Source organism: Aspergillus pseudotamarii (assembly GCF_009193445.1).
Source record: "Aspergillus pseudotamarii strain CBS 117625 unplaced genomic scaffold BDV38scaffold_28, whole genome shotgun sequence".
In the NCBI taxonomy this organism is placed as follows: domain Eukaryota; kingdom Fungi; phylum Ascomycota; class Eurotiomycetes; order Eurotiales; family Aspergillaceae; genus Aspergillus; species Aspergillus pseudotamarii.
This window is the reverse complement of record NW_022475042.1, coordinates 131,159-155,981: the sequence shown is the minus strand read 5'-3', so window position 1 is coordinate 155,981 and position 24,823 is coordinate 131,159. Positions and strand designations below refer to the sequence as shown.

The following is a 24,823-nucleotide window of genomic DNA, read 5'->3' as shown; positions in this document are numbered from 1 at the left end:
ACGAACGAGGATGCACCTGGCGTGACTGAGTAGTTAGCTTTCTACCTGACAGACTGGGTTTATTCTAACGTTGACATACATTGACTTCCATAGGGGTTTGTGCCAATCTATTGTGAACCCCGTTAGTCAAAAACTATGGTTAAATGATATATTCGCTTCGATCGCTATACCAAGATTGACGAAAGACAAGAAGACACGTAATGATGTCGTTCATGGTGGCTAGAAAGTAAGGAGATATCGATTTGTATCACGCCTGTAGGCACCTTGAAATATTACACTGCTCTGCATACAAGCTTAATCATCAATCGTCTATCATCATAGTCTTTCGACAGTATCATGCATCAAGGCGTAGTGAACTTGGAGTGACCATGTCCTTCGAAGTAAAGGCGCGATGCGCATATGGCTTGAGGTCATCCGCCATATCGAATATATCTCTCTCCTCCGTTTCTGATCCAGTTTCACCCAAACGGTGTACGGTGTCCTGCACGTCACCTGTCAGTATCTATCCTCACATAAAATGTAACAAAAGTCACCTCAAAAGCATCTTTTTAGGGATAACACGCAGCACTGATTGCAGCACCGCAATTTACTAACAAGTACGAGTGTCACGACCTTGAAAGATTTATATGCAACTCAATATATCCATCTCTAAGATCCATGGGTCCTTAACCCTTCCAACGCCATTCTGCTTTATAGCCTATCAGGGAACCCTGCACTCATGCAACAATGATTTTCATAAGCTTCCGAGAGAGCGCTTGCTCATATGCACAGTTGAGGCAGCAGTTGCTGCATAGAATTGACGGTCTTCCAGATAATGCCAGAAACTGCGCGGTAGGGTTTCCGGCAGTCTGGACAATAGAGACTGTGTGACCAATATCAGGCCTGCGAACTGAGGTTGTTGACACTAACTGGACATATTTCTCCTTCAAGGGAGTTTTCCGGGGATGTTCACAGGAAGTAGTTTTGGCGAGCTGGAATGAGCCTTTCAGGCAAGATGCTAAACACGCAGTGAACCGCTGACCAGATATAGTGACTGTGGGATGAAGTATCAGTCCGTCGATACTCTCCGTTATTCCCATTGAAAGATCAGAGTGAACACCATACGCGGAAGGCAGGATTGGATTCGAGGGCTCTGAAGGTCGTCTAAGAGACTCCTGTTGCTTTGGCTCTGAAGATAAGTCGACATTCATAAGCGTGTCATGGTATCTCTCATTATATATGAGGGGCCCATCTAGGAGTTCCACGCCACGGTAGTAGTGGACATCCTCATGTCCGATGGTGAAACATTGTGAGGGAACCAATGTACATTTCCTATCGGAGGCGGCCACTGTTCTTCGTCCCCAGTTGGGGGTCAATTGTTTCCATACCAAATTCGGCTTGCACATGAAGAAGAGTTTTTCCGGATTTCCCCAGCACTCAGGACGAGTACTGATCCCCTCATCGTCGCCAAAGTCAAAATGTCGCCAAGTAGCATCCTCGTGCGCATTAACAAAAAGCGTAGCGAAGGCCAACCATATACAATCCATGATTTGGCCGGTAAAGCCTACTTCGCCCCTACGGATGCAATCCCTGGTCCACTCTAGTTCATGGAATGAGCCGTCGGGTCTTGTTAGGATCAGTGGGATTATTATATCCTCGAGCTGCTTGAAAGCTATGGGATATGAAGGCCACGTGTGTGGTAATGGGGTCCCTAGAACAGCTTCGCAGCGCTGATGACAGATTGCGTGATACTGCTTGCCCAAAATACTTATAGCAGGAAATCGTATGGAGTCATTCTCGCCGAAATAAGTAATGTCTGCAGCGGATAAAGCACACACACCCACAGCTCTGATCAATTCCGATGAGCATACTAAGTTCCATCGCTGTAAAATAGTCTGCAGCAGTGCCGAGATGAGCCCCTTCCATGCAAAGTCCGCGCCTATTGGTAATGGTTGGGTTTGTATTCTATGGTCCTCATCTCGGGAAGAGTGGAAAATCTCCGCAAGTGTGTCGACGTTTTGCATAAGATGCAGCTGAAGGGGATGGTTTTCAAGATGTGCCATGATTTCCACGACAATGGAGGAAGAATGGCTGCCGCGATGAATAACGACGCCCTCAATCATCACGACACTATCATCTGCAAACAAGGTGACGATAAGGGCCAATATGTACCCCATGCCGCAACATCCACGTACGCGAACCACTTTGTCGCATTCTCGTAAGGCACGTGAAACATTCACAAGCATCTCTGCTATCCAAACAACGCTAAGCTCTTCCAAAATATTCATCGGCACTTTTCGCTGTAGCTGTTGATAAGCTTCATGGATGCGACACACTTGCTTTGCGATAATCGTTCCAAATTTAATGAGCGCAAGCTTGTGTGCAAGAACATGTGCAGCTCGGTCTAATACGCGGGGGCTACATGGACAGGCTGATCGTGGCAACAACCCCTTGGAGACTGCGTAGAAGACATCCCCAACGGAATCTGTGCATATATTGCACAGGCAAGCTGCCAATAAAGCGATTGCTTGTCCACCGGCTGATTGAGCCATGAGCGATGCGGTATCGCCTTTCCGCCAGCCCACAAGTATCCCAAGCCGTTCTAGCCGAGAGCTATTGCAACGCCGAAGATAATCTGGAGCTTTTACGCTCACTGGCCCAGTTACAGGAAATGCAGCGCCTAAATTTTGCAACTGGACCATTGCGATAGGTTGGACATCATCAGCGGAAAGTGCCGTTAAGATTGTCGAGAACCCTCCCAAGCTAGCAAGGGAAACATTCGCTATATCAGCCTGCATGTTCACTGCATCCGACATTGCTCGCAATATGGGTATTATGAGAAGTAGGAATCGTAGCGAGATGGTTGTAGAGGACTAACAAACACAGTAAGACGTGAAGGATAGGGAATAAGAGACAAATAGAAAGAAATATTGCAAGAAATAGCACGACCGATGATATCGGCTTCATAAGTCGGGCGTTTATTGTGGCTGTGCATGTTCGGCGGCAATTTGATGAGGGCGTGAGACAACAGACTTTCCGCCTTGACAGAACATAGTACAGTGAAGAGCCTATCAGTGTTAAGGCTAGGTAGACGGTCGTGGCTGTGAAGCTGCCCCCTGCCTCCCAGCAGCCCCGGTCTTGCATAGCTTTACGTCCCAGGACAGCGACTCATGAAATAACAGATAAAGAGGGCGGAACAAAGCAGGTGATCCCGGGCTCAATCACTTCCCACCCTAACAACCGATTCACGGCCGTAATACGCCTAATAGAACAGGCAATTGTGTACAGCAAGCGATAGCGGTCGGTCCAGATTAAGTCATGGTTTCAATAATTTGTAGCGGTCTCTGCCCGCAGAATAGCTTACTATATGGTCAGTCTGACTAAATAATGTCTATCGTAACTGCTGGATTTATTTAGTCTACGTAGTTTATTTAGTGAATCGTCTGCTCAGTCTGCTTAGTTTACATCAGAGATCAAAGACGCCAAAACTTAAAACCCGGTAAAGCTATGAAACAAACCCCGTAAAAGGTTCTATGTTCTAAAACTTGACCTTTTCAAGAGTCTTTTTGTATCTAAATCTAGTTCTAGATTATATATATATATATACAATTTCTAGTTTAATATAAAAAAGCATAGTAGAGATATTGTAAAGCGGTCGTGTCGTCACACCGTTACTATGTCGCATCCGGTAGGTCGAACCCTGTAAGATAATTTGGTAAACTCCACTGTATAGATTACTTAGGGCTGATATCTGAGGCTAGTATTCGGGATTCATTGGATTATCAAATGAATCAGAAGACTCTTCAAGCGATATAGTTTAGTTAAGATAGGAGGATACTCGGACGTAGTGTCGATCGGTGGAGTCAAGATATCAAACATTTCTTTGGAGTCGTGGTAGCCATTCATGCCCAGGAGGAACTCTAGGCATAAGTAAACAACGTTATATTCGAGAATCCTTGAAGAATCCGGAAAAGCCTCCTAAATAAACCCCCAACATGCCTTGTGTATCAGATTACTCCTTCACTTCAACATGGACAGTAGCTGCCTTGCCCTCTGACTCCCTGGCTTGCTCTTTCATGTCCGCTACGGCAACCTCACCAACATCGACTGCGTCGTCGCCATCGAAGTACTTGGTGATTTCCTCCATGGGAGTGTACCGAGTTTCGATCAAGAAGGTGTAGATAACGAACACCTCCATTCCTAGGAAGACGCAGTAGACGATGTAATACTTCCAGCCAATGGCATCGAGGGCAATTGCGTTAATGTACTGATTGAAGAAGAGTGCCGCGGTGACACAGAAGTTCAGCCAGGTGAAGCCCTTGGCACGAAGACGGTAGGAAAGGATTTCAGTGGTGTAGGTTGCCATTAGGCCAGATCTGCGAGGAATATCAATGTCAGCGGCTGTTGGTATTGAAATTGGAAGATGCACGACTTATTTGATGTCGTAGAATACTCCGTAGAGCACTGTCAGAACCACGAAAGCGTATCCAAGCGCCGGATTGGCTGTGATTGCGTACCGAGCTGACACGATGGCCCATGCGTTGAAGACCACGCACGTGCCAACTGTCGAGACCAGGTAGACCGGCCGTCTTCCCAATCTGTCGATAAAGAAGGCCAGGGTGAAGTTGGTGACCAAGGCTTCGGTCTTGATATCCGCATTGATACCGAGTTGTGTGGAAGCCTGGGTAATACCAACACTATCCATGACTTGCTTGAGATAGTAAGAAATCAAACCATTGCCACTCCATTGACTGAAAAGGCCCAGAGCGGTGATCAGGCCGATTCGCTTGCGGTTGCCCTTGGTTTTCAAGAAATCAACCCAACGAGTTTGGTCAATCTCCTTATCCAGATCAATGGCAGCCTTGATCTCTGCATACTCCAGATGCACAAATGCGTCATCCTGGTCCCCCTCGTCATGATATTTGACGCCAATCCGCATGGCTTCATCGTGTCTCCCCTTGCTCATCAACCAACGAGGGCTTTCTGGCATTAGCCAAATACCAGACACAATGACAATTGTGCAAATGGCCTGCAACAGGCTGGGCAGACGCCACGACCAGTTGCTCTAATGGAGGAAAGGCATGTGAGTCTAGAACAGTAAGATCCAGGGTGGCTGTTTGGGCAATGATACATACTTCAATCTTCAATGTGCCCAATGTCACCCAGCTAGCAATGAACGCGCCAGAGTGATAAGAAGCACCACTAAGTGTGACCAGAACGGCCCGGTCTTGTGGATGCGCGATCTCGGCGATGAGGAGCGGAGCGCTACCAAGAACGAGGCAGTCACCAAACCCAATAAGAAGACGGGCAGCGATGAACATGCCAAAGCCAGTAGCACCAGACTGCAACCCCACTGCAAGCAGCATGATGAGACATCCAACGAAACAGCCGAGCCTGCGACCCCAGGCATCGATCATGTAAGGCACGACGAACAGACCGAGTAACAAGCCAAGACTCATGGAGGCATTGAAGAGGCCCAGAAGCGAGCCGTGAGGGTGATTGAAGTATTCCTGCCAGTAGGACAGGGTTTGGAGACCATTCATCATGGAACCATCGAAACCGTTGGCTGTGTTGGTCATGATGAGGATGACAATGTCGATGTACAGGGTACGCATATTCTTCCTCTTCCACCAGGGCACACGCTTGAACTCCTGGTGAGCGAACAAGAAATGACCCTTTGTCGGTTTAACCGGCAGGATCTTCTGGCTCGGCTTCGGGGGCCGGAATCGCAGCGCCATGATTGCGAAAGTGTGCGCTGGATGCAGATGTAGATGAGAATGCAAAAGACGTGGACCAAGTTAATGAGTCCACTTCGACTGCTGTCGGGGATGAGAGGAGCTTTGAATCAGTAAAAAGCCCGCCTTATGAATCTCGAGACAGACATGAGCTTGACAACCCCATTCCGTCCTACAGATGGCGGCTTGACCGTCTCCCGGCTCTATTGTTCCCAACCCGGCTTACCACGACATGTTGCCACCCATTCAGTGTTGGCACTAGCTGAGCTGGCCGTGTTACATTTGATTTCTTCATTTCACCGAGAATTGGCGTTTTCGTGCTCTGCTCGTATTTTTGAAGCGCCATCGCTCGGGGTCATGATCCTCCATACTTCGGAGGCCCTACTCAAGATCCTGGGGGGACTGGGAGTGGAGACTTAGGGTTAGCGGGGGACACTTGCGGGGGCCCGAGAGGTTTGCTCCAGCTATACCTTCTTTGGTAAGAGGATGGTTAACTTATTAAATTAAACTCAGGTAACTAACTGGAGGTTAAACCTTACATTCATACCGCCGGCAAGTCGACGGTTCAGCATTAGCTGAACTTGAAATTGAGAAATGTTTACTTGATTTAATTCCAATCGCGAGCGCTTTACTAGATAAACTTGCCGAGAAAGAAAGGTAACGAGGCCACATGTTGGTCAAGTCGTGGGCATGTCCATCTAGCATTCAAGCATGTAGTGGTATTTTTTAAAGCTTTTATCGACGCTGAGAAACACCTCCTCTTCTAATGCGGCTTCTCTATCTGCGAATCTGTTGAACTTGACAGCCTAAGCGATCGTTTCCCCAGTAATTGCGAAGAGGAGCTACCCATGTGATTGCGTTGACTACGGTATGTTTAACCCCTTCGGAGAAAACTGTGGGGGAGAACCTTATCCTGGACCCTGAGCTCCAATTTAGCCTATACAGCGTGCTTGACATCCAAGTTTGGCTACCTATCAACAGCCTAATTTACCCCCTCACCCAGCGTTATGCGCCTAACAAAGGATTGCACTGGCCCTTGAAAAGATACAGTTAGGAGCCCGATTCCCCTCCTGGTATATCTTTCCCTTATCAAGTCATCATGTACCGTGTAGCTCAACCCGGGTGGAGGTCACTCGTCGTGTATTGGCCAGCTCCCACGGAACTAGCCCTAGATCTTCCGGAACTTGCCTAAACTTCAACCGAGCCCCTCTCATCCACGCACGATCGGGGAATATTTTGTAACAACATGGCGAATTAGTGCCACCTGACTGGTTAGCATGAGGGCTAATGGGGTGAATGAGTGCCGTAGAATACCTGTGAGAAGGACACCCGTAAGAGTGTGCGGAGGAGAAGGGGCTAGCAAGTACCCGCCAGTTGCATACCAAGCGGACTATCTGAAGTGGCATATTTAAACGTTCTACCCCCGGCTACGTGAAGAGATAGACTCTAGATTATTTCCTCTAGCCTTTGATCTATTCCTTGCATGGGCCAGCCATGTCGGATACAGTTAACCCCATCATCCCAGGCTTCGCGCCCGATCCATCCGTGGTCTTGGTGGGCGACTGGTTTTATCTTGTCAACTCCAGTTTCCACGCCTTCCCCGGTCTACCTATCTACGCATCTCAAGATCTGGTTTCATGGAAGCAGATCGGTAAGTCTACTAACTAGTCGTTTAGTAGGTGGAAGAAAACAGTTCAAGTTGTCGCTAACGTGTGAGCGCACAGGAAATGCAATCCATCGACAGTCCCAGCTCAGCCTCGCAAGGTCGCAGGCAAATCTCTACCCGGTGGATGATGGGAAGTTTCTGGTCGGGAGTGGAGGCCTATACGCCCCCACGATCCGTCATCACCAGGGCACATTCTACATCGTCTGTACGAATGTCATCCGTGCGGAGGGGAAGACTAGAGATGCGACGGAGAATTTCATAGTTTCCACCAATGATATCTGGTCAGGCACATGGAGCAACCCGGTTTACTCTGAGTTTGAGGGAATCGACCCCAGTCTTTTGTTCGATGATGATGGGAGAGTTTACCTGCAAGGGTCCGGTGGAATAGGGCCAGGCACCACGATCAACCTCTTCCAAATCGACGTAAAGACTGGTGCAAAACTCTCCGAGGAGAAAATCATCTGGCGCGGCACTGGTGACATTTACCCCGAGGGACCGCACTTGTATAAGCATAAGGGCTGGTATTATTTGCTCATCGCGGAGGGCGGCACCCATGGCGGGCATATGGTGACGATGGCACGCTCTCAGAATGTATTTGGCCCATATGATTCGTGTCCAAACAACCCCATCCTCACAGCGCGTGGCACTCAAGAGTATGTTCAGTATACTGGCCACTGTGAGCTGTTCCAGGATGAAAAGGCCCAATGGTGGGGAGTCTGCCTCGGGGCCCGCTTAGAGGATGAATGGAGATGCCCTATGGGGCGCGAGACCTTCTTGACCCGGGTGGACTGGGATGGCGAATGGCCCGTCATTGATCAAGTGAAATTGAATCCTCACGGCCTTTCAGTAACCCGTTCGAGCTCGCATCTCACGGCAGAAAGTGGGCTGGGCTACCTCTACATTCGAGATGCGATCATGAGCAATTATCGGCTCGAGAATAACCATTCATCCCTGACGTTGGCCGCGTCATCGGTCGATTTGTCTCACCCAGCAGACAGTCCGACTTTCATTGGCAAGCGACAACGGAAATTAGCCGGTACGAGCTCTGTGGTCCTTGAGGGAATAGAAGGCTCCTGGAGCTCTGCTAAGATCCAAGCTGGGCTCGCCTGTTACAAGGAAGAGCACCGCTTCTCCAGGATCTACTACGATGCTGCTCAGCAGACAGTGGTTCTCGAACTGGTCAATGCTGCTAAGAAGATTGTTCGAACCGAGAAACACACCCTTGGGGATGTACCTGGCTCACTACTTTTCCGGATAGAGTATACAGAGAAACAGTACACCCTGCTTTATTCATTCCAACCCCACGTTGGAAATGACTGGACATGCCTGGGAACGGTTGATACCCAGGATATGACTGATCCCGATTTCACCGGCCCGATTATTGGCGTCTACGCTGTTGGGCAGATGGAGGGCGTACAAGTTCAGTTTGAGGGCCTAAGTGTCGAATAAATGATAAATTCGATAGAATTGATAATTTCTTTCTCGCACCTCTGCGCCACGATGGGCTAATTAGTCTATTCAGGATGGCCCAAGCATATCTTAGCTTTAGCAGGAACGTAGTCTCTAGGTAGACTGGTCTGCCCGATGCACTGGAGAGGTAATGGACCCTGAATCTGAATTGAAACATTTTATATCTATATCTACTATATCCAGCCGGTGACGTTCCATCTACGGGCAAGTTTCTTGACAGATTGCATTGTGTAGTAGCGCCATAAGGCACCGGGCTTCTGAACAGATAAGCATGGCATCTTTATCAGTTGGATGTTTAACACTTCGGGCATTAATTCCCGATGCCAGAACAACACAACTCACAAAACCTAACTATGGGCTTCAATGGACGCCGGCTGAATATGAACGGGCACGGTAAAGTTATACTGTGCATCAGGGGTGGGGAGCGTCTCGATCACCGCTGGGCTACCCTTCAATGTGAACTCGAAGGTCAAGCTCTCGGAATTGTCCAATGCAATTTTGTAACGCCCTGGGAAAATGCAGAGATTTCCGTTCTCATCAGCTCGTGCCAGTGAGCCGAGAGTGAGAGGCAAGTCTGCCACTTGACTGCTTCCGCGGGCAATGTTGTGGAGACGCATGTAAGACACCAGGGACTTATTAGGGCGTGGAGCCGGGCCGGCATTGTTGCTAGAAAGGAACAGCAAGCTAACATAGTCGGAAGTTTTATGGCCGACATTTTTGACTCGCACCTTGACAGTGGTAAAGGGTGTGTTGTCTTTGATTGGGCCGCCAGAACTTCTTTGGCATGAGGCAACAAGTTCCTGAATATTGTATTCCCGGCTCAAAGTCTCTTCCCAATCAAATTTGAATTTTGTGTAGTGAAGCCCGTAGCCGAATGGGATCACCGGCTTTCCGGTGTACCATTTGTATGTTCGTCCAGGATATGAGTCTGTCGAGTTGGGGCGAATGTTGATGTCGAAGATATTGACTTGGTCGGCATAACTGGCGGGATACTGCGTGACCGGTAATCTGCCAGCAGGTGACCTTTTGCCCACAAGTACATCAAGAAGAGCGGTGCCTCCGCTTTGACTAGGATATCCCGCCCAAAGCAGAGCTTGGATATATTTGTTCTTGAGGAGGGCGCTGTCATCGACCTGGCCACCACCGAATTGGACAACTACCATTGGCTTCGATAGTTTGGACAAGCCTTCGATGAGATCGAGCTGGTTCCCTGGCCAGGTGAGCGATGTCCGATCAAGCGTTTCGGACTCGAGGGAGTTGTCGATGCCACCAAGATAAATAATCAAATCAGACTTCTTTGCCGCTGCTAGAGACGCCTCGAATCCAGTAGTATTCTGATCATTGATTGCTGTACCCAAAGCATAATTCACGTTCCACCGGTGGTCGCTCTCAAATGCTTCCAATGGGCTAATCAAGTACGGCGCATTGCCAGAGTAGTCACCTTGCATCTGAGTCGTGGCGTTTGCGAATGGTCCAATCACGGCGACACTTTTGTATTTATGCGGAGAGTCCAAAGGAAGAAGGTCGTCATTTTTGAGAAGCGTCATACCTTCGACTGCCGCCTCATACGCGAGAGCCTGTGCTGCAGGGGTAGAAACGTCCGAGAAATCGAGATGATCGTACTTTCCGCCATCGAAGAAGCCCACCGTAAACAGTGCCGAATAGAGTCTTGCCAATGACTGGTCCATGGCTTTGACTGAAGTCTGATTTGCTGCGAGAGATTCGTTGAGCTTCAGGTATGAGGAACCACATTCCAGATCAACCCCGGCATTGAGAGCAACGGAGGCTGCCGCTTCTTCGGTGTCGGTAAAGTTGTGGTATTGCCAAATGTCCGTGACTGCGTTGCAGTCAGACACTACGTAGTGGTAGTCTGCATTGAAATCCCAGTGCTTTCTGAGCACCGTATCAAGAAGGTATTCATTCGCACAGGCTGGAATGCCGGAAACTGAATTGTACGAACACATGATGCTTCCCACATCCGTATCACGTACACAGGTCTTGAACGGAGCCAAAAAGTAATCACTCAGATCCTGCTGCGTGGGGTTGTAATTGTTTCCATATCTGCCTGTCTCCAAGTGGTAGACTGCGTAATGCTTGCACGTTGCAATGACTTGCTTGTTCTTCGGGTCATCACCCTGAAGCTCTGGAATGAAATTGCGAATATAGTTCTGCGCAACGAAAGTATCCTCGCCAGGGGTTTCTTGCCCTCTTCCCCATCGAGGATCTGTGAAACCATTGATATTCGGGGCCCAGAAATCGAATTCCGAATACCCGTTATTGGCAAACGCTCTCCCTTCTTTGCCGATTACTTCAGCTATTTTCCGAATCAAAGCGTTATCAAAGGAAGCCGCCGTCAGGATGGGTGCCGGGAAGCTTGTGGCATAGCTGAAATTGGCTGGTTTGGAGGTGAATTGCACACCGGGTGCTGAGCCAACACCATGCGTTGCCTCATTCCACCACGCATAGGAAGGCAAGCCGAGGCGGGTAGATCCGGCTGAAGCATCCACAAGATTGAGAATCTTTTCCTCCAGGGTCAGGGATTTTACAAGTGAATTGACTCTGTCCGCAATGCTTAAAGAAGTATCACAGACAGGGTGACTGCAGAGGGGCTGTGTTTGGCACGCTGGCACGAACCTAGTGTGCGTTACGTCGTCTTGCGGATTCGAGATCTCATACAAAGACATGCTAAATAAAGTTCCAGAATGTTAGCGCCTTTTTTGTTGTAAATCTTGCATTAGACTTACACATAGCTTCCTCCACATGATCTGGATGGTTCAGTTGCGCATCTCGAGTTGCAGCTGCTGTCATCTGTCTTGGTCGCGGTGCTGATATCTGGCGTACTCCCACAGAAGCATTGCCTATTTAGAATCAGCTTGGGGAATTGTATTATCATAGGACCGCGCATCGGTTAAAGGGCAGTTCTCTTACGTTCCAAACTCGATGCCTCCATATGCAAAGCCCCGTTGACCGCACCAGTTGGCACAGTACTGGGGGGTCATACCAATGGTGTTAAGTTTCGCTGCCGTCAAAATTGCCACTTTGGGATCTAAGTAACATCCAACGTAGCTTTTTGATGCATGGTAGGCTGCCTTTGGTGCTGAATTGTCAATATTGCAGACAGGTGATGCATGGACGCCGATGTGTACTGCTATGAGAGACAGTAGTACTGTTGCACCAGCCCAAAGGGGCTGAGATGGCGCCATGATGAAACCCTTCCAATCTTCTGCACCGAAAAACACTGGAAGCCGGTGGGCCGTACCTAGGAAAAACCAATAGGCTAATACCTCGCTATATGGTAAACAAGCCTAAGTGATTGCTGAATACTTAAATAGGTTTTACTACATGTAGGCATCCCTACCCGTAGAATTTTGTCATTGATCCCTAGGCTAAATTACGGATCTTATACTTGGCCGAATATACTCCGACTAGAGGCTTGGGTGTTTCTACATGGCTCGCCTTGGGAGATCTCCACTCTGGATCGAGGGGTAGGGAAAATCTTACTCAGAACGGGCTATCGGTCATCTTTCCCGCATATTATGGTTACAGTCCCGGGACTATATTGAGACAACCCCGATACCAGCGCATAAAACACCCGTGCAGATTCCGATCTTCAAAGACTGAGTGTTGAAAGCCTGATGGGAACTTCTCGATTATCATTGTTTTGCAGAACTTGCTAACAACCTTGTAGCATGCCATTCAACCGGAACTAGAAAACAACATCGCTAAGGGATGAGTGCATCCCGATCAAAGTACCCACGGCTCAGAGGCAAGAGAGATTAAAAAGAGCGCCTAGCATCATATGAATGATAGACGGTAATTGCCATGACTATTTGCCGAAGTAGACTATCGGGAGGTGGAAAAGCTTCTCCCACCGAATCTGACCACCCCGGCGGCAGTTGCCAGAGACCCTTAGGAGCCGCTGCTTCTCCGGGTATTTTCACAGTAGTTGGAGGTTCTACGAATATTTAAAGAAGATCGTCCCAAGACTTTCTCAATCTAGTGCTAAATTGGGAAATAAAGCGCTGGCCAGGAAGTGATCTGTACAGATAAGCAGCAGTAAGCTGTGTGCGGCCGACTCTGTACCCCAGCTTGTACCCTAGCCTAAACTATAGAGATTACTGAATCAGGAAAAGCCAATCAATTCAATAGGCTAATAGAAACAGACCTAGATGGAAAGATCATCCATTGCATTGCGATCATGAGTTACGCATGTTCGCCTTTAGCCTGAATTTCCAGGTTACAATACTTGGCTCAGAATTGACGGCTAAAGGTCCGTGCTACTGAAGTATTAGGGCGTCAACCATGTTCAACCCTGTACAAACGGATATCTTCCAGGTTCGACCAGCAAGAGAACCTGGGGTCCCCGCACGTAGACCAGCAACAATATAAGTACTACGTCCAAGATTTGGGTGAGATGGCTGAACTTGAGGAGGAAAGAGCCCAAATGAGATAGCGGCAGCTCTCTAGTAGCTTTCTCATTGATATACCCAATTCGGAAAGATGCTCACCAAGCTTTTGCTACTCGGTCTGGCTGGCCTCGGTTGTGTCGAATCGGTCAAGCCTCCCCTGAACCCACCACCACGGCCGTGGTCCACTTTTGCAGAGAATGTCATCTACCAGCCTGACTCCCACCACACGATTCTCTATCCCCGACAGGTTGAACTGTCCGATGGAAGTCTCCTCGCAACAGCCTCGTATGGGGGCGATAAAACTCCATACTTCCCCATATTTCGAAGTGCAGACGGTGGTGCCACCTGGTCCTGGGTCTCCAACCTGACTGACCAGATAAATGGACTGGGAATGTCCGCTCAGCCCGCGCTGGCAGAGCTGCCATTTCCGGTTGGCGACTTCCCAGCCGGCACGATTCTGGCCAGTGGAAACAGCTGGGGAAACCAGAGCACGAACATCGATATTTATGCCAGTAAAGACAAAGGTCATACATGGGAGTTCGTCAGCAATGTGGCAAGAGGTAGTGGGCCGAATACTACAAATGGAAATCCATGCATCTGGGAGCCATTCATCCAGTGAGTTGCACTCTGCCCATGTTTTCCCCTTTTCTTTTTTTTTTTTTTTTTTTTACACACGCTGAACGGTTAAATTCTAGATTTTTCAACCACACCATCGGCGTGTTCTACTCCGATCAGCGGGACCCACTGCATGGACAGAAGCTTGCTCACCAGGAATCAACGGACTTGAAATCCTGGGGACCTGTGGTAGACGATGTGGCCTATCTCAACTATACCGCTCGACCTGGAATGACCGCCATTTCCTACATTCCCCCTCTGAAGCAGTGGATTCTGGTGCACGAGTTCCCAGGAGGGGGGAGCTGGTCTGGGGCAGGCTATCCGGTCTACTATCGAATGTCCGAGAGTCCATTTGATTTCCGCTTTGCCTATGGTGTTCCCATCATGGTTGATGGAGTTCAGCCAAACGCATCTCCTTATGTGGTCTGGTCCTCCGCCGGCGGTGATAATGGGACCATCATCGTTAGCGATGCGGATCACAGCGGTGTTTTCACCAATCAAGCCGGTGGCCAGCCTGATCAGTGGGAAATGCATGACACACCTCAAGCGCCGGCGTACAGCCGGAGCTTACACGTTTTTGGCAAGTATCCGGATCACTTGATGCTACTGGGTGCAGGTGTGTTTGATGCAACGGAGAATCTGCCTCTTTGGCTCAGCGTTGTAAGCGTAACGGGCACCTTGAAGAAGCCGGCTGGGAAGTAGACAAGCTTTGCAGGTCAGCAGAATCAAGCTGGCCAAGATAGCTGGGGCAGCAGTCCGAGAACGACACAGATTTGTAATCTATCTTTATTGAAAGAAGAGATGGCTTGTCGGGAAAATGAGAGGCAAATCTGGGGAATGGTCTAATCATCTAGTATATTCCAGTGCCATAGCGTAGAAGGCGAATATTTGATGCACACTGACATCTATGCACAAGACCTTGTTAAGGGTTCCTGGATGAATGACATCCAAACCAGGAGTCGTCGGTCGCGAGCTCTGTGGAGAACTTGATGCAGAAAGACAGGAACTAACAGAACTAGTACTACTGATTTCAGTTACATGATCGATCAAACTTGAATAAAGTATTACTCTGGATGTTCGCGAACGAAGAAACGCAAGGTGGGAACGGGCACGAGGATATTGTTTGATAATTGATACTCATGTTCATGATATGGAGGCGGACAGCGGTAAAAGTGAGGTCGGTTGAAGCGTCGCTCCTGTGGCTATGCTAATGACTTTTGCGCTTCCGCCTTAGAAGTATACTTTCTCTTCCTTTAACGCTTCAGACTTCGCTATATACCTTTATTTCGTCTGTGGATATCATACAAATGGTGTCGGAGGCCACGTTCTTCGTCGAAAGCTTAGCTTCATCCGCATATTGACTTCGCTCTACGACTCTGATCTCTATTCATATGTTGCTCTTTAATGTGTTGTCTATATTACCGGCTGGTACACTCCATGAAAGAATGGAGAACTTATCCGATTAAACTAACCTATGGTGACTGACCGTTCCTTATATGTGCACCTTAGGGATGATGCATGATGTGACAGGCAGGGGGAAACGTAAAGGTCATCCCACTACAATATGAAGCTTTCCACATTTCTATACTAAGTCTAGATAGATAAAGTAACTGATTAATACGCAATACCCTACCTAATTAGGGCTTAACCTCACCGTGGTGGGGAACTCGTGTCATACAACAGATGTCATACAGTACCTTGCGCATTCTGCTTCTCATGCGATGGACCCGAGTCCTTCTGCAATCCCCATTCACCCTCCCCAATTCGCTTCCCATAAAATTTGACCAACAGACCCACCGTAACCGGACCGATAATCGTGTTCAACAAGATTGCCCAAACACCAGTGATGAATCCTTCCTCGCTCACGTATTCCGTGGAGTTGTAACCGATTTCAATAATCAAAAGACCAATCTCGCCACGCGCAACCATGGCAGAACCAAGTAACAGGGCCGATAGCATCGTTGCGTTGTCTTTGGGAGCCTCCGCTGGTACATTCGGAGCAGAAGGAGACTCGTTAGATGCTTTGCTGTCTTTTGATTTGGTCCCTGGCAGGTATTTCCAGATTGGGATCCATATCCCCACGACAAACTATACCAGTTAGCACTGCTACCTCATCAAGATGTCCAATAGATTTACCTTTGCAACAACCATCAGAAGCGTGTATAATATACCCCGCCAAATACGCTTCCCCGTCCACAGCTGCACGAACGGAATAGCGAATCCAATACTCGCAAAGAAAAGAGGCTCCATCAGATACGCCTGCACACCCAGGAGATAGACCTCGAACGTATGAACAAAGGTCGGACTTTTATCCTCATTCTGCTCGCCTTCTTCACGACTCATAACCACAAATGGGCCATCGGGACGCTTGCTCGGTAGGTAGGAGAGAAATGTTCCGGCGAGGAATGCGCCAAAGAGGACCGATGTTCCCGTGTAAGCCGCGATGGAGATAAATGCGCATAAGACGAGTGTCATTAATATGATGTTGGAGATGTGGTCGTAGCGGGCAAAGTGGTACTCGATGTATTTTCGGAATATCGGCGCAAAGAGAAATTTCGTTACGACAGGTGTGACGATGGCCATTCCAACGGAGGCTACGATTGGACGACCGATGATCCAGCCGAGGTTGGCGTCGCTGTTGGAGAGTTTCCCTAGGTCGGAGATGATGCTGTTGATTTCAAGGTAAGTACTAAGTATGTGCGGAGTGTCGAGATTCGGGTTACTGACCTCGAAAGCACGAGACCAACCACATCATCAATGACAGCTGCGCTCACAAGAACTGAGCCCACGCGAGTTTGAGCTAAATCCACTGTTTTCGAGGCGGATGAGATTACCGCGAATGTGGTACCTAACCAGTGGTGTTAGATCTCTCAAACAAGTTAGGGTTTGGCTGCGGATTATTACCCAAAGAGGTAGCGGAAAGTGCCGCCCCGATGATGAACGTCTCGACCGCGCCTGATTGACGTTAGATCAACTGGTGAGAGAGAGAGAGAGAGAAAGCTAGAAAATACCATATCCATATCCCAGGTATAACAAAAGATAGGAAAGTCCGATGGGAAAACAAACCCCCGTGGCGGCGCCAATAGTGCTCACCACCAAATTCTCCTTCAGAAGATCGAGCCGGGCGCCAAGACCACCTGGAGATGATTGACGTCAACACCGACACACGCCGCAAAACTTTCAAGTAACCGACCTTCAAAAATAATCAGGATCAAGCCAACATATCCCAGCACCAGGAAAGTCTGTTGCCAGTTGAATTCAAGAATATTTGCCAGCGGTACACCATAGATGATGCCAACTGCAATCTGCCCAATAATTCCGGCGCGGAGAACTTTGGCGGAGACCCATTCCGCTAAGGAGAGGAAGAAAAAGAATGAGATGATAATCAGGATTTCAACAACTGATCGAGTAAGCTTTGCGATCGTATGTAGGCTCGGGATGAATTTCCAACAGTTGATACTTACTACCAGGCTCGTGGTACGGGAGGAAACCACCTGCCATCATGCGATGATGAGAAGATTAGGTCGGCGCATGGAAGCACGAAGGACCTTCAGCTAGAGAGGCGACATGGCCATCAAATACTGGATTTCTCAAGCACAGAGGTTCCCAGCTACAGTATTGGCATTAGCTAAGATTTCTCTTGAATGTTAGTCAAGAAGGCGAATATAATGATGGGTGGAGCAAGGCCAAGAGCCTTAAGTCTTGGGTTTTCGTGAAAACATGGAAAGAATAAATGTGACGGTCTGAACCCATCTGATACGCCCTCGATTCTGTGGGGGCGTCGTGGTGGTATGCCATAAGGCCGGCCCTAGAATTACTGTGGAGTAGAGCCAGACTTTACCCAAGCTAATTCATAAGCTCAGGTGGCTGCGATGCTTGTCGTGCTTCATTTCCCTAAGGGAGTCGAGAACTACAATACCTGGTTGTGTCGATGATACTAAACTGTGTTCTCTGGTAGAACACTCTTACTTTTTGTACTTTCTTTCTATGTAGGTGTACTCATGTCTCTCATGGTGGAGAGAAGTGATTCGGCATGTCCGCCCCAAAAAGTCTATGGTCCACTTTTCCGCCAATCAGGAGGTCCGAGTCTCCACTACTGCTCCGTCCGGAGTAGTATCGTGATAAGGCTGATGTTTTCGCTTGCGCTGCTAGTATCACTGCAACCGTCGAGCACACCGGAACATCTGCAAGCTGGTCAAACACCTAACTATCCAAGAAACATGTGGCAGAAAGGATACTAGTCATATTTCTCGCAACCCCATTGTGTCTTGAAGTGGAGACTCTGCAGTATGGATTTCTATGTCCTGAGATTTAGGATATAGGCCGATGAATGCAAACGCTAGTGAGTTAAAAGAGAAAACAGAGGGCTCACGATACAATCACTCCAGTAATACAGCCCTTAGAAAGTAGGAAAATGCATAGTGTCCACCCCGGTAGAGCTTAATATCACATTGGACTATAGTGCGCGCTCGACCTACCATAATCAAGTCCAGGAGGAAGTGTTTTGAAACCAGCGATATATATTGGTTGCATCATATTTTCTTTGACAGAGAACGCATTCTCATTAAGCCATAGCTGATACAAAACATCGAGTCGGAGTGATCCAAGAACAATGGAAGTTACTCCCATCCAACTGACCTGGAGATTCTCCAATGCTTTGTTGAATCCCCACAATGGTCTCAGACGAATTATATTATCCTGGTCTTTACATGAATACTCTTTCATTTTCAGTCCAGTCAGAGTCGCATATTAATTGTGGCTTAGCCGGAATTTCCCTTCCTGACATGCACCGCTTTGAAGCCTAATAGCAATCTCCCGAGACACAGCAGGATATAAATGTCGGGCTATCTACCATGTAGGATGCTGATAGTCACTGTCTCACATTCTATCGGAACCTAGATGCTAGTGTGCAAAGCGCAACAGTCTACCATAATTAACCGTGGAAAACATCTCTGCTAAATAGATGACATCGCTTTCTGCCATGGCGCAACCACCAGATGAATCGCCTGGCTATCGGGAGCAATTGCAAAAGGGTCGACGTTGGCTTATCAGACACTGAAAAATCGTTATAGGTATTATTCTCCTCATCCTAATTGTCGCTTTAATTATAACACTCGTCAAACTAAATGACCATGGCGTTCTTTTGTTATTTCCACGAAGACTAAACCAAAAAGTCCTAGATAGCCTTGAGCTCTTGCGCCGTCCTGTTCCTTGAAAAATTGTTTTTCAGTAGCATAGGTATACTATTATGGTTTCAGGTATTTTAAATTGAATGGATTGGGGTTAATCAGTCATGTCCTCATCATGCATGGGTGACTCCTTATTTTTCATTTACTTTACCTCTTCGTGAACGCATCCACTGAACACCGATATGAAAACTCAAGGGCGTCGTGGCGTTTTACTGACGTTAATTTGCTATGTGTGGTGACATTTATGGGGCCATGGGTTGAATATTTGGTACCTTGAGCAGAGCTTCATTTTGACTTTATCGGATATTTGCTCGTTTTGCAGCTTTTCGGCTCTTGTTGTGTTGTCATTGTGATTGTTTGCAATGCGAGCAAGTTAAATGCGTTGTTCATGGGTTCTGCCAGAATAAAGGTTGTTGTATGACGCGCAGCCTTAGAAGAGATCGGTATTTATGACCTCTGAAGTACCATGTACTTTTTTCGAAGTTAACGATGCAGCCTTCTTTGTGTAATAGATGCTTCGTACTCATATGTAGACATTAGATAGAGACGAGCGTTATAACCACTCGCCCACTGATGTAAGACTGTAGTAGACACATTATTACTCTGGGATCCTAAATGCTTTCCAAAGAAAAGTCTAATTAATTAGTCATTAATGAGCAAGGGCTTTCCGCGCAACAAGTAAAACACCTATTTGGAGCCTTGTACATACCTGATAGATGGCACACGATAAGACCATAGCTTGAAATGTACCGGACATTGTCCCAAAATCCAGCCCTCCAGAAGAGCCAGGTCGCCAATAACAACATTGAGTATAGTTTTAGATTTATCCAGGCCCGGTGCGTATCGCGAACTCCACCCGGTTTTGGTGAAGTTTATCCTAGCATAGCGATATGATGTCAAACCCCGACAGTTTCGGGAAAAGTATCTTTCGCGGACAAGATACATATATCGACAGGTCGCTTTTAAAATGTCAAAAAGGACCCAATTACCAGATTACCCTCTTCCAAAGACATCCCCAAGCCTTCTCTGATCCTATAAATAGGAAAAGGTCATCAAACAACATGTCCACCACCCAGTTTCAGTCATCTCGACATGTTCATACCCTTGAGAATATAGCACCTTATGGCGATTACATGGACAAGCTAGACCCTGACCCAACCCCGACCGCTAATTGGCCTCGCAACAATTACTTCGAACAAGGGAAGCCAGAGACCAAGACAAGCAAGGGAGGATTACCTCTGTCCGGGACAAAGGAGCAAAACGAGCCCCAAGAAATCTACTTCCTGGAATTAGCTCAGAGTTCGAGGATTACTAACGGGAGCTTCTTTGGGCAGAATGGACGGATTCTCCGCAGCAGGGATGGTGGCAGGAGCATCACTGCAGTCGTAACTGGTCTTACGGCTCCTGATGGTCTTGCAATATCGCGGTCCGCCAGTCGCATGTTTTGGACTAATATGGGACTCGATACATCTGTTCAAGATGGGTCGGTGATGTCTGCAAATCTCGATGGGAGCGATATGAAAACCATCATTCCCGAGGGTTCTGCGTACACGCCCAAGCAACTCACTGTTGACGATCAGAATCGGATGCTTTACTTTTGCGATCGTGAGGGTATGAGTGTCCACCGCTGTGATTTCGACGGCCGGAACCACGAGATTCTGGTCCTCCGCGGAGATTGCAAAACCAGCGATAAAGAAGACCAAACGCGGTGGTGCGTGGGTATAGCCGTTGATGTCAAGGACGGGAAATTCTATTGGACACAGAAAGGGCCCAACAGAGGAAATAAAGGAAGAATCTTCCGTGCGAATATCGATATGCCTTTTGGTGAAAATGCTCTTGATCGGTCAGATATTGAGACATTGTTCCGGGGACTTCCCGAGCCTATTGACCTGGACTTTGTGTCTGAGACGCAGACGCTTTACTGGACCGATCGTGGCGCGCATCCGTCTGGTAATACACTGAGTAAGGCATATGTTGGTGGAAAAAGTCCTCGGCTGCAGATTTTGGCACGGCAGTTTCATGAAGCTATTGGATTGAAAGTGGATTCAATCAACCAGCAAGTCTATGTCACTGACTTAGGCGGTAGTCTGTATCGAGTCAGTATGAATGGGGGTGGAAAGGAAGTTATACATCGTGGTGATGGTTTCTACACTGGCATCACTCTGATCTAAGGTTTCTGCCCTCAATATACGTACAGTTTCAGGAATCGAATTCGGCAACATCTGTGTTGGATATGCGGCTTGAATATATTGGGCGTTGTGCGAGTATCCGCAATTCGGCATCTCATCCGCGGATGCCGCTAACTTAAAATGGTAATCACTGGGTCAAATCCCGCGGGACTCATAAAGCAAATCCTCGGTATGCCGGCCATATTCCTCGGACGCGCGGTACTGCTCAGTGGACCTTGTATATGCCTCAATTTGTTCGAGGACTTTTCCGTGTATTAAATAATTTTACGCTAGGAAATTGAAATCTTAAGGTAATGTGCTTTTCGGAATCGGGTTGCCGAGTTTCAAGCTTCGGCTTGCGAGATATATAAAGTTACTACTTCCCTAGCATGATACACCTAGTAACACCTCAACTTACACAATCACATTGCCATCACTCATCATCGTACCTGATACTTAATTATAACTTACTTCCCAGATGTCGATAACAAAGAAGGATATCAAAACCGTTGCTATAATAGGCACGGGCGTTATAGGAGCCAGTTGGACGGCTTTATTCCTGGCCCGAGGGCTTAAAGTCCTGGTGACGGATCCTGCTCCGGACGCAGAGCAAAACCTCGAGACATATTTGAAAGCACAATGGCCGACACTCACTCAAATAGGCCTCAGCGAAGGGGCTTCTATAAACAATTACACATTTGTGGATGCACTGGATAATTACTTCGGCGAAATTGATTTCATACAAGAGGTACGGCCGCCGTTCACAAAGACTGCCTATCTCTCCACTCACCATAATCAAGAACGGCCCCGAACGGCTAGCATTCAAACGCAGCCTATTCGCCTACCTAGACGAAAGAGCACGGCCTGAGGTAGTAATCGCATCTTCGTCGTCCGGAATCCCATCCTCTGAATATGTGTCGGTGTGCCGTCACCACCCTGAGCGGGTTCTGGTCGGGCACCCTTTCAACCCACCACATTTAATTCCTTTGGTGGAGGTCGTGCCACATACAGAGACAGATCGGGTGACTGTGGTCCCTCGCGCTATGGAATTCTACAAAAGCCTCGGCAAGATGCCAGTTCTTATCCAAAAGGAGATCCCCGGATTCATAGCCAACAGGCTCCAAGCTGCTCTTTTGATGGAAGCATATAGTTTGGTGAGCAGAGGGGTTATCTCTGCCGCAGATTTAGGTAAGATCCTATATTTCCTCCCAGCGTTATTCGAATGAGTCTAGTTGGTATAACTATATCGCTAACGAATCTGTAAAAGATGCGACTGTGACGTCTTCACTGGGTCTACGGTGGGCGCTGAATGGACCTTTCGCCCTGAATGCTATGGCAGGAGGCGGGAACTTTCAGCATTTCTTGGAGCATCTTGGTCCCGCTGCTAAGTCGTGGCATGATGACATGCATAAGCATACGTTCGAAATGACGGCTGAAGATATTAAGGATTTAAGTAGAACGGTTGAGCCTATGATGCAGGCAACTGATCTTGATACTTTACAGAAGGAGAGAGATGAGGTACTCTTGAAACTTATTGATATGAAGTCCAAGTCATCTCTTTTAGAATAAAGCTGAGCAGGCCAGACCGATGGATTGGTGGAAGATTAACATATACCATAAAGGTTAACTTGAAAGGTGGACATCCCCACTTTGTATGGTAGCAATCTACTGCAAGGTGCTATTGTGCTATGTAGGTGTCGATGGGAGAAGATTTAGAACGAATAAATTCATCGGACTCTGCATCCACATGACATATCTCTGTATTTCTTGCTTGCTAGATTCAAGGGATATACGAGGTGGCTGACAAAACCTTACACTTCAAGGACGGACCCAAACGGAGTTGATTTCGGCGATCCCGATGCAATGCGCCAAGATACGAGCCTGCAGAGAGCACAACCACTTCCGAAGATAGGATAGCAAATTCCTAGCCCCTCGCTGTCGCTTGGCTAGCTCTACATGTGGTGGAGACGTTGGCCAACATTCCATAATGCCAATTGAAACTGGGAACCGGGGTGTGTGAAGCAAGGGATGCGCCAGGGACTACTTGCCGACATCCACATCACATGAACACGGAGGATCTCACTGAGTATAGTTAGGAATAGTTGTGTCTTCAATCAAGAATATAAATGAAAACAAGGCAAGAGGGAGCAAATGGTTCGGATAAATTAAATGGACTGGACCTTGTGTAGGGGTTATCTGTGGTGGATGATGAAGATAAGTAGTGGTGGAACACGCTTTGCAAACACTCGGCTCGTATTTATAGGATTGCTGTATCGATTGTAATAGGGTTAACATTTGTCAAACACCAGGGAGTACAAGAAAGGTTATCTGATTTGCACCATATCGGCGAAATGATGTTTGAATGAATGTCTTGACCAGAATGTGGACGACAGGGACGAGGTGCCACTGGAATGCAGCATAGCTAAAGCCACAAAACATGGCAACATGGCAACAATGCAATTTTGTTTACATTGTGACTTGGAAATACCGAGCATAAATTAGCCTTCATATCCATATCCTGTCTCACTATTGTTTTGTTTCACTCATAACAGGCCGAACAATTGTCTATACCCTCAAGATGAAACCCTACAGCCTCCTCAGCTGTTTAGCTATCCTCGGGCCTGCGGCCTTGACGGTTGCACAAACCCTCAACATCGTCGCACATCAAGATGATGATCTACTTTTTATGTCTCCAGACGTTCTCAACGACGTACGGTCAGGTCGTGCCGTCCGCACCGTCTTCCTCACGGCGGGCGACGCAGGCCAGGGCGAAGACTACTGGACCAGCCGTCAAGCCGGATCCCTAGCGACTTATGCACTGATCGCAGGTGTTGCCAATGAATGGAACGAAGGCGACGCAGGCATCGAGGGATTCGACATCCCAGTATACGAACTCGCAGCCAAACCACAGATCGAACTCGCTTTCATGCACATTCCCGACGGCAACGGAGACGGCTCCGGTTTTGCGTCCACCGGTAGTGTTAGTCTTCAAAAGCTCTGGGAGGGAACCATCGACCAGATCGGCACCGTCGATGCCTCTGGCACTACGTATACAAGGCAGCAACTTCTGGACGTCCTTTCTGATATTATTGAGAATTTCAGTCCCGACCGTATCAACACTCTGGACTATGTCAACGATCTCGGTGACGGCGACCATAGCGATCACCACACTACTGGGTTCTTTGCCGATCACGCATCGCAGGCTGCCGATAATGATGCGGCCTTCTTCGGATACATGGGTTATCCAGTCTCCTCCCTGCCCGCTAACCTCAATGCCGACCAAATTGCGGATAAGAAAACCATCTTTTATTTCTATGCCGGCTATGATTCCGGTACTTGCAATAGCGATGCTGCTTGCGCTGGCAGACCGGAGCTTTCTTGGCTGGAGCGACAGTATCAGGTATGATTTGAGATCTAACGACGGAAATGCGAGACGGAAATTCGACACGGAAATTCGAGCTGAGAGCCACCAAGCTCCCTTTTGACGTATCGCGGACACACTTTTCTTTTCTTCGTCCATGGTGGACCCTTATGATTGCAGCAGCACAACATTGTATGTAGCGGATTTAATGACACAAAAACCAGCAGACTC

At 47.9% G+C, this 24,823-nt stretch overlaps 9 protein-coding genes across 9 annotated transcripts; 5 read left to right on the top strand and 4 right to left on the bottom strand.

Annotated features, from left to right (window-relative positions):
• Window positions 1–205: 205 nt before the first annotated feature.
• On the bottom strand, window positions 206–2,889 carry BDV38DRAFT_88244 (uncharacterized protein). Its single transcript, XM_032064083.1, has 2 exons — window positions 613–2,889; window positions 206–481 (listed from the first exon to the last, which is right to left on the bottom strand). Exon 1 carries the CDS (start codon window positions 2,793–2,795, stop codon window positions 717–719), a length of 2,079 nt encoding a protein of 692 aa, XP_031913359.1. The 5' UTR covers window positions 2,796–2,889; the 3' UTR covers window positions 206–481; window positions 613–716.
• A 1,102-nt stretch (window positions 2,890–3,991) lies between these two features.
• BDV38DRAFT_283133 (putative hexose transporter) lies at window positions 3,992–5,717 on the bottom strand (the record flags this gene model as incomplete). Its single annotated transcript, XM_032059975.1, has 3 exons — window positions 3,992–4,355; window positions 4,497–5,044; window positions 5,115–5,717. 3 exons carry the CDS (start codon window positions 5,715–5,717, stop codon window positions 3,992–3,994), a joined length of 1,515 nt encoding a protein of 504 aa, XP_031913358.1.
• Window positions 5,718–7,208: 1,491 nt separating this feature from the next.
• Window positions 7,209–8,829, top strand: BDV38DRAFT_283132 (putative xylosidase/arabinosidase; the record flags this gene model as incomplete). The annotated part of the gene is made up of 2 exons (XM_032059974.1): window positions 7,209–7,365; window positions 7,439–8,829. 2 exons carry the CDS (start codon window positions 7,209–7,211, stop codon window positions 8,827–8,829), a joined length of 1,548 nt encoding a protein of 515 aa, XP_031913357.1.
• Window positions 8,830–9,197: 368 nt separating this feature from the next.
• Window positions 9,198–12,053, bottom strand: BDV38DRAFT_283131 (glycoside hydrolase superfamily; the record flags this gene model as incomplete). Its single annotated transcript, XM_032059973.1, has 3 exons — window positions 9,198–11,535; window positions 11,595–11,708; window positions 11,779–12,053. The coding sequence occupies 3 exons, from the start codon at window positions 12,051–12,053 to the stop codon at window positions 9,198–9,200; spliced, it is 2,727 nt and encodes a 908-aa protein (XP_031913356.1).
• Window positions 12,054–13,350: 1,297 nt separating this feature from the next.
• Window positions 13,351–14,576, top strand: BDV38DRAFT_271409 (Sialidase; the record flags this gene model as incomplete). Its single annotated transcript, XM_032057312.1, has 2 exons — window positions 13,351–13,874; window positions 13,955–14,576. The coding sequence occupies 2 exons, from the start codon at window positions 13,351–13,353 to the stop codon at window positions 14,574–14,576; spliced, it is 1,146 nt and encodes a 381-aa protein (XP_031913355.1).
• A 935-nt stretch (window positions 14,577–15,511) lies between these two features.
• Window positions 15,512–17,760, bottom strand: BDV38DRAFT_247024 (cation:proton antiporter). The gene is made up of 7 exons (XM_032054619.1): window positions 17,339–17,760; window positions 17,068–17,274; window positions 16,886–17,011; window positions 16,779–16,829; window positions 16,602–16,722; window positions 16,011–16,542; window positions 15,512–15,962 (listed from the first exon to the last, which is right to left on the bottom strand). Exons 1-7 carry the CDS (start codon window positions 17,376–17,378, stop codon window positions 15,561–15,563), a joined length of 1,479 nt encoding a protein of 492 aa, XP_031913354.1. The 5' UTR covers window positions 17,379–17,760; the 3' UTR covers window positions 15,512–15,560.
• Window positions 17,761–20,124: 2,364 nt separating this feature from the next.
• On the top strand, window positions 20,125–21,234 carry BDV38DRAFT_271407 (uncharacterized protein; the record flags this gene model as incomplete). The annotated part of the gene is made up of 1 exon (XM_032057311.1): window positions 20,125–21,234. One exon carries the CDS (start codon window positions 20,125–20,127, stop codon window positions 21,232–21,234), a length of 1,110 nt encoding a protein of 369 aa, XP_031913353.1.
• Window positions 21,235–21,709: 475 nt separating this feature from the next.
• BDV38DRAFT_293048 (uncharacterized protein) lies at window positions 21,710–22,817 on the top strand (the record flags this gene model as incomplete). The annotated part of the gene is made up of 3 exons (XM_032062156.1): window positions 21,710–21,979; window positions 22,032–22,419; window positions 22,499–22,817. 3 exons carry the CDS (start codon window positions 21,710–21,712, stop codon window positions 22,798–22,800), a joined length of 960 nt encoding a protein of 319 aa, XP_031913352.1. The 3' UTR covers window positions 22,801–22,817.
• A 992-nt stretch (window positions 22,818–23,809) lies between these two features.
• BDV38DRAFT_293047 (PIG-L family deacetylase) lies at window positions 23,810–24,637 on the top strand (the record flags this gene model as incomplete). The annotated part of the gene is made up of 1 exon (XM_032062155.1): window positions 23,810–24,637. The coding sequence occupies one exon, from the start codon at window positions 23,810–23,812 to the stop codon at window positions 24,635–24,637; it is 828 nt and encodes a 275-aa protein (XP_031913351.1).
• Between the last annotated feature and the right edge of the window lie 186 nt (window positions 24,638–24,823).

What these genes read in the sequence shown, in the direction of transcription:
- BDV38DRAFT_88244 (XM_032064083.1), bottom strand. Translation starts at nt 2,795, where the DNA reads ATGTCGGATGCAGTGAACATGCAGGCTGATATAGCGAATGTTTCCCTT.
- BDV38DRAFT_247024 (XM_032054619.1), bottom strand. Translation starts at nt 17,378, where the DNA reads ATGATGGCAGGTGGTTTCCTCCCGTACCACGAGCCTGGTA. An exon ending in GATCCTGATTATTTTTGAAG is followed by an intron (nt 17,012 to 17,067) that starts GTCGGTTACTTG and finishes AATCATCTCCAG; the next exon opens with GTGGTCTTGGCGCCCGGCTC. An exon ending in ATACCTGGGATATGGATATG is followed by an intron (nt 16,830 to 16,885) that starts GTATTTTCTAGC and finishes AACGTCAATCAG; the next exon opens with GCGCGGTCGAGACGTTCATC.